The sequence below is a fragment of the Hippoglossus hippoglossus genome, chromosome 8 (genome assembly GCF_009819705.1).
Source record: "Hippoglossus hippoglossus isolate fHipHip1 chromosome 8, fHipHip1.pri, whole genome shotgun sequence".
Lineage (NCBI taxonomy): Eukaryota > Metazoa > Chordata > Actinopteri > Pleuronectiformes > Pleuronectidae > Hippoglossus > Hippoglossus hippoglossus.
Window position 1 is genome coordinate 4,068,458 of NC_047158.1, and position 12,607 is coordinate 4,081,064.

Sequence of the window (12,607 nt, forward strand, 5' to 3'; positions counted from 1 at the left end):
GGAGTGGAGTCGTGGTATCAAGGTCCCGCCAATATTTTTGCTCGACTCAGGGTGTGTTTGAAACTTCCATTTAATTAAGGAAGGATCTGCAAATACTTCAGCGACTGCCATAGTAAGAGCTGTTCGAATTTTTTTAATGTAGAGGAGTTTCAGTGCTTCCTGACTTTAAAATAGCAAACACCAGATCATCCTTTATGAAAGGAAAGGGGAAAATGTGGTCCAACAATTCATTTGGGCAGCAACATTAAAAGAGATGTATCATCATAGTTGCACCTGGACAAACCCGTAAATATAGAAAAAACTAAAAAGAAAGGAAAAGAAATATATAGAGGAAAAAACAAACCAGCTGTTTTATTGTCGTGACACGATCCAGAGCTGTTGTGAATCCTCACGATTGTCTGAGCCCAGATTTCTTCTCTGTCAAATCTGTCCAGTGAATCACAAGCTTATTGAACTGATAGTTCACAATACCATCATTAAACTTAAATATAAATATCATCATCAGAACTACATACAAAAATAAAACTAAATCTCATCATCAGAACTGACAAATACAAATGCGATTGTGGAATGCAAAGAGAAATTCTCCACAATGTAAGGTTTTCTTCATGTATATTCCTCATGTGTTTATACTATTGTTTGGTTTATTTGTTATTTGCACTGGAATCTCTTGTGTTACTTGCTGTGGGTAACTCCTGGTTAAATGTTCTCTCTGCCGTGGGGGAAATCTGAATATCAGAGAGGCTGAATCACCAAGGTGTCTCTGTGTATTTCACTAAGAGCTTTCTGCAGAAAGGATCAACACAGAGGCACACGGATCTCAGAATGTCCACAGAGAACAGTTAGTTCAAGCATCCTTAATAGGAATAACTAAGGCAATAGTCTCAACCAGTTCAGATCGGTTCTCATAGGCCGATTTGAGACAGGAACTGAAAAACAGGAAATCACCCTGTTTATCTTTACCTTGTGGGTAGAACAGACAGTCATGTGAAGTGCACAAAGTGTTAGACAAGATCATGAAGCTCACAAAGGTTTGGACAAGAATATAAAGTGTACTTTGCCACTACACTGCATGAACTGAAATCTTTCCTCTTGACAGGAAACTTTTCTTTAACTCTGGGTGCACCTTCTACAACACAGAGGAAATGAACCCTGTTTCCTAACTCCTCACTGCTTCTCCTTCACCTCTGTCCTTCATGACGCAGTTGTTAGTAAACGACATTATTTTCTCTTTCGCAGTCTACGGTCCCTTTAAACCTGAAGCCCCTCCCCTTTCCCCGGGCCACGTCATCACGTGTTACAAACAAACATGGCGTCGCCCTGCAGCGGCTCGTCCTGTCTGGCGCTCTTTGGGCTGGTCGCGGCACTTTTTGCGGTGTTTTGTGTGACTATGCCGGGCGTGTCGCCTCGGCTCGTGGGTCTCACGGTGGTATCCGCGCTGTGGTTGCTGTGGCTGTGGAGTTTGCGGCAGCGGGACGCCGGGACCGAGCGGCGGGTGTGTGCGCTGGTGCTGGGGGACATCGGTCGCAGCCCCCGTATGCAGTATCACTGCTTGTCCCTGAGCAAACATGGATATGAGGTGACGTTTGTCGGGTTCTTAGGTGAGAGTCCAGGACCCAGGCACGCGGACACACAGACACACACACACGCACACACACACACACACACGTGTCTCTCTGTAGTTGTAGGGGGAACACTCATTGGCATAACCATCAGAAGTAAATGCCTAACCTAATCCTCACCCCAAAACCAAGTCGTATCCCCTTAAACAGCCCTTTCAATTTGCGAGCAGAGCTGGTTGTACAGTCTCGCTGCTGCAGGAAGGAACGACCTATGATAGGTCTCCTCCAGACACACAGGGGGAATCAGTCTGTCTCCGAAGGAGCTGCCCAGTGCTGTGATGGTGTCCTGCAGGGGGTGGGACTGGTTGCCCATCAGAGGAGACAGCTTGACCCTCAGAACTATCGAAATACACACACACACACACACACACGGTGTTAGTGTCAGTCAGTTATCTGTTACTCTCTGTTAGTTAAAGCACACTGATCCAGAGGCTGTTACAGTTGAAGTCATTACTAAAGATCTGAGATCCATTTGATCATCGACTTCTTATCACAGCACAAATCAGTCAGATCTCATACGAAGACCCAACACTTCATTGGTTTAATTGAGCTTAACCAAATGAAAACATAAGCTCACAGCTGTTAGACTTGAATAAGTACGAATATCTAAAGCACCCGTCTAAAGCTCCTTTGCACAAATCTTCCCTCAGTGATGAGCATTTTTCCACCTGTTTGCTAACATGGGTCCAAGAAGCCAGAGGCATGTAAAGGACAAAAAGTACAGAATGCTCAAATGTAGTACAAAAGCTGAACCATATTCAATGTCCACATTGTCTAGTCTAGATGTTTACTGTTGGCTTATGTGCCAACGTCAGTTCATGAACAGAAACACCTGCACACAAGATGTCAACTGTTCGATTCTCAGCTAAACACTAAGTGGGGCAGAGCTTGAGAAACACTTTGCCCGAGGGAATACAGCAGCAAAGCTTTAAAATGTACTTTAATGGTACTGCATTCTAGTTTTATTATTTTTATGGGTGGTAATGCTTAAATTTCTGTGACACGTTTAGTCTTTTTAATCTTTAATTCTTTCATGACTTTTTATGTGTTTATGTGATTGTGTTAGAGTGAGCTTAGTGCTTAAGATTAAAGATTAAAGATTAAAAACGTCCCTTATCAGTTGACCTGTACATATGACAGATGCTTTCTCTGACATTTATTTCAGACTCCAAACCTCACCAGGACGTCCTGAGAGAGGATAAAATCAGGATAGTCCCCATAGCAGAGGTGAAAGGTCTTCGAGGTAACTGGTTCCACATCACGGGGGATTTTATTGTTTTTTTAACAGCTGTTTTCAGTCGATTTATTCTTCCGTGTTGTTGCTTTATTTTTTCAGTGGGACCAAAGCCCCTCACGTATGTGACGAAAGTGATTGTTCAGTGTCTGCAGCTTTTCTCTGTGCTGCTGAGGATGGAACTGCATTCTCACATTCTCCTGCAGGTTTGTTTCATTCTGAAAGTCGATGAATGACATGTTTCTGCAGATGAATGAACCTGGACAGCAGCTCAGACTGTGATGGAAATGATTTCTTCTGTGCAGTTTCCTTCAGATATGCACTGTAAATCATTTGAAACCGTTATTCTCCTGATTGATTAATCAATAGATAATTCATCTAAATCTGAGAACTTTTTTCCCCTCATTTTTGTTTCTGTGTTTTTAGACACTAGCACTTAGATAGATACCTTTGTTTGTTTTTTTAAACATTCAATAAAGTATGATAAATGTAACTAAATGTTAGTATTTAGTTTCAGCCCTGTTTCTCATCATCACTACAACTATAAAGCAACAATATAGCTGTTTTCAGACATGTCCTGTGGAGGAACTCCGAACTTCTCCTTTCACACGTACACAACACAACGAGGGGTTGCACTGCTTAGGTGCGTTCACAACAGCAACAAAATGTTCTGCAGAATTCAGGCAAGGGGTGGTGAAGTAGGCAGAGTCAGGATGTAATGTATTCATTCTGCTGCGGAGATCGTGTGATTTTGTTTACAGCACATCAACGCTGGTGTCGGCTCTCATCAGCACAAACTCTCTTGACATCTTCGTCAGTGTCTTATATGTGTATAGCACAGCTTTTTCATCCGGAATTTTTTTTTCTTCTTCTTTTTCCTCTGTCGCCTGTTAGATGCATGTTCAACCCCCACACTCGCTCGTGGTGAATCCTGCTGTGTTCTGACATTGGCTCATTCAGACATTATATGGAGTTTTTTCTTGGAGAACGTCCAGAGCAACTTTGACAATTGCATTCTCACATACAGCCCCTCCATAGATTGTCCAGAGATTCTCTAGAGTTCAGTACATGTCTGAAAGCAGCTTCAGTCAGTTCCACACTTCTCAGAGGAGATTGTACCCACTCACCAAAGTTACAAGAACAGACATTAGGGTGAGGAGCGGGAATGAAAGAGGGTCCGTCAGTGAACCGTCAAACTCATTTTTCTCAAGCTGCTGTATTATGGAAATAAGTTGAATAGTATTGCTTGAATTTGTTTTACACAACTGTATATTCTGCCTGTATGAATTTAATGTAATCCACCTTGCAGAAGTTTCTCTGCTATGTTAATGACTCTGTTTGTATCCCAGAATCCCCCTGGTCTGCCCAGTATCGCAGTGGCCTGGTTAGTGTGTGTCCTGCGCGGCAGCAGATTGATCATTGACTGGCACAACTACGGCTACACCATCATGGCCCTGAGTCATGGACAGAGACACCCGGTGGTCAGATTGGCAAAGTGGTCAGTACTGCAACAGAACAGTGTGGCTGATCGCGGTGGTTTACCGAACTTGGTAGAAATGATGCTAGTGAAAGTCGTCTGTAGCGGCTCATGTTTTATATCTTGACCATGTAGAGCTCAGGTCTGATATATGCTGTATGATTTATTTGTTTACAATCAAACCCTTCATTTCTTTATTTTGTTTTATCTTTTATTCAGGGAGGCCATGTTAAGGGTTACATACACTTCAAATAATAGACATGTACAGAAACACTTTTTTCCCATAGTATTTGAATTATTTTAATAGAACAGTGACAGTCACAACTTTTCAGCCATGATACAAAACAAAAGGGAAACAAGAATAATTACATAGTTAAATTCTAATTGCTTACTCACAAAGTCCAGGCCAGAGGAGGTAACTGTGTCCAAGACTGGTTTTCATATCTTCATAAATCCCTGGATGTTGTCATGAAGGATGAAAGTCAGTTTCTCTCGGTGGAGAATTCTTAATACATCCCTCTACCAGCCGTCAAGTGCAGCGATGTCCTGACACAGTTCAGATGTTTAGATGTGATTCAGATGTTTAGATGTTGTCTTATTCTTTTCCTCCAGGTACGAGCACTTCTTCGGCCCTCTGGCCACTCACAACCTGTGTGTTACCAACGCCATGAAGGACGACCTGCAGAAAAACTGGGGCATCAAGTATGATTTATGATGTAACCAGTTATGAATCTGACAGTCAGATATGCTCTGGTACTAAAAATATGTTAACAGTATATAAATGACAGTTAAATCATCTGACTCCAGCACCTTATACTGTTAAGATACTTTGCTCTGGACTGTTGAACTGACCATGGTTAAATTCAGATAGAGGGTTCTGGAGACATAACACAAGTCGCTCGATAAAACTCTTACACATGTTGTTTACATGACGATGTACAGACAGTGTCGACCTTTTTGACCTTTGCAGAGCGACAACTCTTTACGACAGACCAGCCTCCATCTTCAGAGAGACTCCACTGAAGCTGCAGCATGAGCTCTTCATGAGACTGGCCAACACTTATCCTCAGTTTCAGCACAGAGGGTGAGCGGTTCAACAACACAAATGAACATGTCACGGTTACTGTGAGACACTCTACAGTCACTGCTACAGAGTAACTATTGTATGTGATGTTGTTTTTCTTTCCTTAAAAGTAAAGGAAAGCCTGAGTGTTGGTCAGCTGCAGTAAAATATGTTGACTGACCTGTTGTGTTTTTTCAGTTCTGAGGATGTGGAGGCGGAGAGCTCGATCTTCTCAGTCCGTGATCTCACTGATGACTCTGTGACCTTGAGGAAGGAGCGGCCGGCTCTGCTGGTCAGCAGCACCAGCTGGACAGGTCAGAGAAAGAGGTCATAAACCAGTACGACTCCTCAGGTCCTCCGGTTCTCACAGCTCCATCAGTTTATGCTGAGGATCTAAGAGCAGCTGAGAGTGATGAAATCATTTGACATAAACTTACAACCTGCCTCTTCAGCCTGACTCAGGATGAATGTTTAGATTATAGACATTACGCCTTCCCAAGGTTCTCTCATAATGTTGTTAATTTAATTCCTGTATTTATCAATAACATTCGTTTTTATAACCCTTTTAATTAATTCTGTTTAAACCTAACCATGACTGTAAACAGAGATGATGGCTTCCAAAAGGGAAGCCAAAGTGTCTTGATCACCCCTGGTGGCTGGCTGCAGTATAGGTCATAAACCCCACCTCCTGCATATTAGCAGATATAATATCAAACTTGCGCGTTAAAATAGTTTTTCTCAAAGATGGCTTCATTTCAAGTTAACTTTGATTGATTGATTGAATGAATTTCATACTGTCTGTATTTAGTCAAAAATCAAAGACATTGTTTCTGTCCACAGAGGATGAAGACTTCTCCGTCCTGCTGAAGGCTCTTGAAGGTATGACTGGATCTTAACTGATGCTCTTACACATTGAGCCTGTAATGCATCCCAGCGTGTTTCATCATGAAACACTTGTCTATTCTCTACAGAGTACGAAGGGTTCATTAAAGATGGAGCTTCGTTACCATCTTTAGTCTGTGCGATCACAGGTGAGCTGCCCTGCCGCCTCACAGTCCATCACTGATGTCAGAGTGGTTTCGTTTTATTTATGTGTGTGTGTGTGTGTTTGTGCAGGTAAAGGTCCTCAGAAAGAACACTACAGGAAGCTGATAGACTCTCTCAATCTAGAGCATGTGAAGATCTGCACTCCCTGGCTGGAGGCAGAAGATTATCCTGTTTTATTAGGTAAGATTGAAACAAGCAGTTTGTGTTCAGCACCTCTCAGCCACACACGTTATCTGACAACGATTTAAGACCAATTGTTAAATATATCAAAATATTACATACTAGGCCTTTAATACGTTTCGGTATCATCATTAATAATACTATAGAACAAACCAACAAGAAAACAGTTTTGGGTGTTACACCTCCTTCAGTCCATCCATTCTCTCAGTTTTCATTAACCAATTCTGTTTGTGTTCTCCATAGTCGTCGCTATTTTTGGTTCAGAAAAACATCCATTTCTCCCACTTTAACTTTACTTTTCTTCCAGCTTTGTTTCTTGTAGTCCTGGGCGATGTGTTACTTTTTGTATTGAGTAAATGTCCCCTACAGTCTCTATTCACTTTTCCATGAGGACACATTTTAATGTCAGGTGATAACAGATTAATTTAGACCTGAAAGCTTGTTCTTGGATCCCTTTAGGAGTTCTGCATTATATGTATTAAACAATATTAAAGCATTAAATGTTTCCTAGTGAACATCAGACCGTGTTTAAATGTCTTAAATCCCAAATCTAACAAGAAGTTACTCTTGAACAAGCACTGAAAGAACCACACATACAGTATTTTTCTCTGAATCAGCTTCTTCCAACCCTTTGTTACAACAAACTCACAGTGAAATACACTTCAGGCAAAATAAAACAGAAGGTTCAGAATTCAAGAATAAAATTAGCATATACTGCCGAAAAGGTATTGCGGTAAAGTTACTGTATTTGTTATTAACATATACACACAGTTGCCTCAAAATGAAATAAATCAGTTTTATGACATGGAAAAAGGAGAGTCTCACTACTTTAGCCTGTTCAGTCACACTCAGGCGTCTGTTCTGCAGGTTCAGCAGACCTGGGCGTTTGTCTCCACAAGTCGTCCAGCGGTCTGGATCTGCCCATGAAGGTGGTGGACATGTTCGGCTGCTGTCTGCCCGTCTGCGCCATCAAATTCGACTGGTGAGCACTGTACAGGGAGAACGGGGATTTGAATGGACAAACGTACGAGTACAAAGACGTTAAAGTGAGAGTTGAAGTGAATGGCTGCAGACGTGAACTCACCTGACGCTGATGCAGCCACATTCATTTTCTCCCACTCTTTGTTTTAATTCACTATTGATGTTGGATTGTGATGTTTGGTTCAAGTAAAACATAGGTGTGTGTGTATCTCAGTGCTAACTCAGCTGTTCTCCTCAGTTTACATGAGCTGGTCAAAGACCAGGAGAATGGACTCATCTTCACTGACGCTCAGGAGCTCGCTGAGCAGCTCAAGGTGAGAAATAAATTCCAATGGTTTTTTAATCACTAAAATAAAACGATTCAGCTCCCATCTCACTCCCTAAGGAACTTCATGATGATACAGGTATGAGTTTAATCTTCTTTTAAATGAGCAATGTGGCTCCGTCTTGTTTGTGTTTGCAGTCTCTCCTGTCAGAGTTTCCCAGTTCAGCAGGCGGACTGGATTCGTTCAGGAGGTACCTCCGCACCAGCAGAGGGCAGTGCTGGGACGACAACTGGGACCAGAACGTCCTGCCTCTAATCGCTGCAGAGAGATAAACATCAGGTTAGCTTTTTTTAAAGGACATTATATATTTCAGATAAAATATTATATGTTGACTTCAGTGACATACACCACATAAAAATGGTGATGAAGAGCAGCAAGGAAGTGAGAGAAAAATGTCCTGAGTGTGAAGGAAGAGGATCCAGTCAGACCATGTGATGATGATGATGATGATGATGATGATGATATTAAATTCTCACCTGTAAAATAAAACAGGCATTTTCACACCTAAAAATCTGAACCAAGCTTTGTTACATTGTTTACATTTGATCTGGTTAGTTTTGGTGTCACTTTGTAATTTGGTGAGCAGACTAAAGAATCAGTCATCACTTGTGGGCTGTGTCCACCTGTACTCGACAGTGATTGGTTTGTAGACGAGTGTGCATCTGACATAGACGTGTTGTCAGTTGAGCAGGTAGTAATCTTCCTGTTTCAATGGAGAAAATGAATGAACTGGTTAAGTTGGTTACTACTGTAATATCATCATGGTTTTACTACCAGCATCATGAACTTCAGGCGCAGTTCTCCACACTAGTTCCAATGCACCAAATGAACGTCCTCATCGTTCAAAGTTCATATCGGAGGTGAAGGCTACAAGCAATCCTGTGAGATGCTTCCTCTTCTTTTTCTTCTTCTATTGTTTAATGTTGTCTCAACTTCCTACAATTGGTCAGAAAGTCCGAACAATGCACAAAAAATGTTAAGGACCAAACCACCTCTTGGGGTCAGACTAAATTAGATCGATAGTCTGGACCAAGGCTCCTTTTGCACCTTCTATTTTGGTTCAGACTAAACTGAAAATTCTGAAGGTCCAGACCAAATCAATGTAGGTGTGAAAATTGTTTTGTTCCTACTTCAGAGAACTTGAATGTATAAAAGAAACTTTGATGATGTACTTTTGTAAATAAAATGTTTATGGTGCTACAGTCGTGTCATCTGTATCTGAGAATCTGCTGTAAGGAAACACGTGGCTGACATGTCCTGTGACCACATGATGGCTGATTTCTGTGAAAACAAAACAAGTTTAATCACTGAGGCCAGAAAACAGTTAACAGCAACCAGAAAGTTGTAACAAGTAAATAAAGTCAGTTTGTCATAACATCTTATTGCTTAAAAGCACATGAATACAGCGAAGTCTGAAGAATGACTTCCCATCTCTGGACCATCCGAGAAGCACCTGAATGCAGAGTTAAACGGCTCAAACTTCCCCCAATAACTACAGAAGACAGAGTCCTGCTAAAGTTACTGTTTGTCATCAGAATAAAAACAAATCAGCTCCAACTTCATCCAACACTTTAAACTTTACTTTAGTCATCAGGGAAAAACTAAGACTGGTTTGATTGTGACAGGTCTTTAACCATCCATCACCTCGATGTCTGTAAGAATAAAACCTCTTACCGAGCTGCTGCTTGAAGCCGCTGTACGTCTCCGGGTTTCTTGTGGTGGAGCAGATCAGGACCTCGGGAGAAGAACATCTCAGGATCTTGGTCAGAAGTGTCACCAGGCTTCCCACGATGTTGATATTAAAAAATGAAATTCTGTGAGGTTTTTATCGTTTACACTGTTTAAGAAAACGAGTCATCTCCGCATTATCATAGAGCAGAGGATGAGCCTGCTCTTACCTTTAGGACCCTGAAGTCTTTTTCCTCGATTTATAATGGATTTATTTTAAAAATGTACTATTTCCCAGTGGTGTCCATACGATTTAAGACTTATCTATTTTCTTTTTTGTGAAAAGAACTACCTGAATCGTAAACCCCCCTGCAGTGCCCATGTCTCTAACTCCTCTAAGCTTGTTGTAACTTTTACTATGTAACCTGTGTTTCATCCCCTTTCCACCCCATCATCTGTAAATAAGAGACCCCAGTGGATTTAAGTTACTAAACTCAAAAGGTTTCAATATTCATCCCAACTTAACAATGATAAAACTTGATTGACACTCTGTTGCATGTTGGTGAATAACGATGTCAGCCAGACTTTATGTATCACAAGCCTTGTATTCACTCTATCAGCAGACTGGTGCAGGTCTGAGCAGCAAAACTCCTGTGAACTAACTGTAATACTGGAGTTTTACCACAGGGTGGAGAAGTAGACTCACAAAGAAACACACTGTAACGTCTCCCTTCCTGTAGTCAGATACCAAACAGAATGGAACATGGATCTCTACAAACCTAACTTTCTGCGGAAAGAACGTTCAGACTTAACCATTGGCTGTTCTACTTATCTCAGGACAGGTATTTATACATGAAGACGATTACTTTAGCAGTACTACACGCATGCCTATTGCTAAAGTGTTTTTCGGCACAATTACTGTTGCAAACACAAATCCTGACATGTCGGCTGTCATCATACAAATCTGTTCCTGTAGTAGTAATCAGGGAGTCCTCAACTCAAGGTTTAGTCTGTCCTGAGGCCCTGCTGACATGTGGTGCTTTTAGTTTGTGAGGAAGGATGAAGTGGACAGGTTGACCCTTAAGACTGGTGCCGTCCTCACTTGCAAAGCCCCCCCCCCCCCCCCCCCCCCCCCCCTGCTGCATGTGCATCCCTGGGCTGCTCTGGGGGCCATTCTGAGACCCGGTGCACACCTGGTGTTGACATGTGTTTTTTGTGTACAGATGTGAACTCACTGAGATCAGTGATCCGATCACACCAGACCACATTGGGAGGTGGTCTGGGCCACGTGTCCACATCCTGTTAAGAGTGGGAACGTGAATGCCTCCTGGGCCACATATGAAGAACCTTCTGCTCAGCTGACGTCCTCTGAGCCGCTGCAGTTTCACTATGAATCAAACATGTTTTCTTTCTTCTTGTTGATTTGTTTGTAACCACCACCACAATATCAACACTGATCACATCATAATGGTTTATACATTCATTTAATTGGTGAAATCTTTCATCACAGCTGCACGAGATTCATTCACACTCTTTTTGCTCGTCTCTTTACCTTTCTTTCACTTGCTCGTGCCCACACACACACACACACACACACACACCCCTGACATCCAATCACGAGATGCATGTGGGACCGCATTTTAATACCAGGTATGAACGCACACACTCACAGCTGTACACTCGTGATCCGTGTGTAGGTGTGAACGGGGCCTTCCAGGTCATTGAGGTAAGACCTGTTTAGTGGGAGCGGATGAGACATCATAGCCTCCTTCTGCTGTTCATGTGCATACTCGTTTCACACAGAGCATTGCTAAAGTCTTTTCTTCCTTATGCATGCTGAGCCCAAACAGTGCATCGCGGACCTGCTTGTAGAACGCCTCTCCCCCCCCACGTGGCTGTGGTGAATCCATCGCAGCATTGCTGGCCTCAAGGTCCTGGGAATGATGACCCTCTGGCCCCTGAAGAGCATCTCGCTCACTCATTTCATCTCTGATGGTCCATTACTCTTTCATGGCTATGGGGGTGTCCTCCTTACATTACAGCCTCCTTACAGGTGACATTCAGGTAATCCATCAGCTGATTTACTGCGGTGTCACACTGCTCCTGCTGAAGGCTACGGATCATTTCATGTCTGTATGGTGTGTCCAGTGTTCTCTGGGGGGGGGGGGGGGGCAGTGGCTCTGATGAGTGTGTGACTAATGCAGATTTTCTGCGTCGGTGGTTGGACGTGTCCACGACCGCTCTGACCTTGTCTTGGTCGGCTTTGAGGCCCTCTGCCGACAGGACATGGCCGTGAAGACAAACCTCTCTGACTCTGAACTGCAGCTCCTTCAGGCTCAGCCCCACTTCTCTGCACCTGTCCATCAAAGCAGTGAGGTTTGCATCATGGTCACAGATGGCCACCTCCTCCATGTCTCAGCAGCCCACGATCAGGATGACATCAGCTAGGGGCTCAATCCCTTTCAAGCCAGACAGAAGCTCATGCTGCTCTCTGCTACAACTGTGGTGCAACAGCGAGTTTCAGCAAGTGCTTTCTGCCCCACAGAGACCAAAACATTGTCATCAGGCACTTTTACTTATTGAATCTTTTGTTCTTTTAAGAGGCCAAGTACCGCAAACACTCTCTCACACACAGTGTTTCACTGTAACTGCACAAACTGGTCATTAGCGCTAATGTGGGCAAGCATGAGTAAAAACAATTAGTCATGTTTAGTCTTTCACTCTAATTGTGTCTCGATGAGGGATGTGGCGTGTGTGTGTGTGTGTGTGTGTGTGTGTGTGTGTGACTGCAGTCTTCTCAAAATACACCACATTAAGTCCTTTATAGCAAGGGCAAATTTTTAATTGTTATTAAACTGTATGAAAAATAACAGAAATCACAGGCAGAGGTTAATTTATACTTAATGTAAAACCGTGCAGCAGATATTAAGACAGTGATGTTGAGCTTGTATGTTGTGAAATATTCATATTTTATGTATTTTATTTATTTTTGTCTTTGTTTTGTACTTA

The 12,607-nt window shown here is 42.5% G+C and overlaps 1 protein-coding gene across 1 annotated transcript; it reads left to right on the top strand.

Moving 5' to 3' along the window:
• Nucleotides 1-1,277: 1,277 nt before the first annotated feature.
• On the top strand, nt 1,278-8,417 carry alg1 (ALG1 chitobiosyldiphosphodolichol beta-mannosyltransferase). Its single transcript, XM_034592381.1, has 13 exons — nt 1,278-1,601; nt 2,788-2,865; nt 2,959-3,062; nt 4,206-4,354; nt 4,946-5,035; nt 5,304-5,417; nt 5,595-5,710; nt 6,237-6,275; nt 6,368-6,427; nt 6,513-6,623; nt 7,491-7,605; nt 7,843-7,918; nt 8,068-8,417. The coding sequence occupies exons 1-13, from the start codon at nt 1,310-1,312 to the stop codon at nt 8,200-8,202; spliced, it is 1,479 nt and encodes a 492-aa protein (XP_034448272.1). The 5' UTR covers nt 1,278-1,309; the 3' UTR covers nt 8,203-8,417.
• The last annotated feature ends 4,190 nt before the right edge of the window (nt 8,418-12,607 follow it).

Bases quoted from the DNA above. Each gene is read 5' to 3' on its own strand.
- alg1 (XM_034592381.1), top strand. From the start codon at position 1,310: ATGGCGTCGCCCTGCAGCGGCTCGTCCTGTCTGGCGCTCTTTGGGCTG. The intron at 2,866-2,958 runs GTAACTGGTTCC...TTATTTTTTCAG, and splicing joins AGAGGTGAAAGGTCTTCGAG to TGGGACCAAAGCCCCTCACG. The intron at 6,624-7,490 runs GTAAGATTGAAA...TCTGTTCTGCAG, and splicing joins AGATTATCCTGTTTTATTAG to GTTCAGCAGACCTGGGCGTT.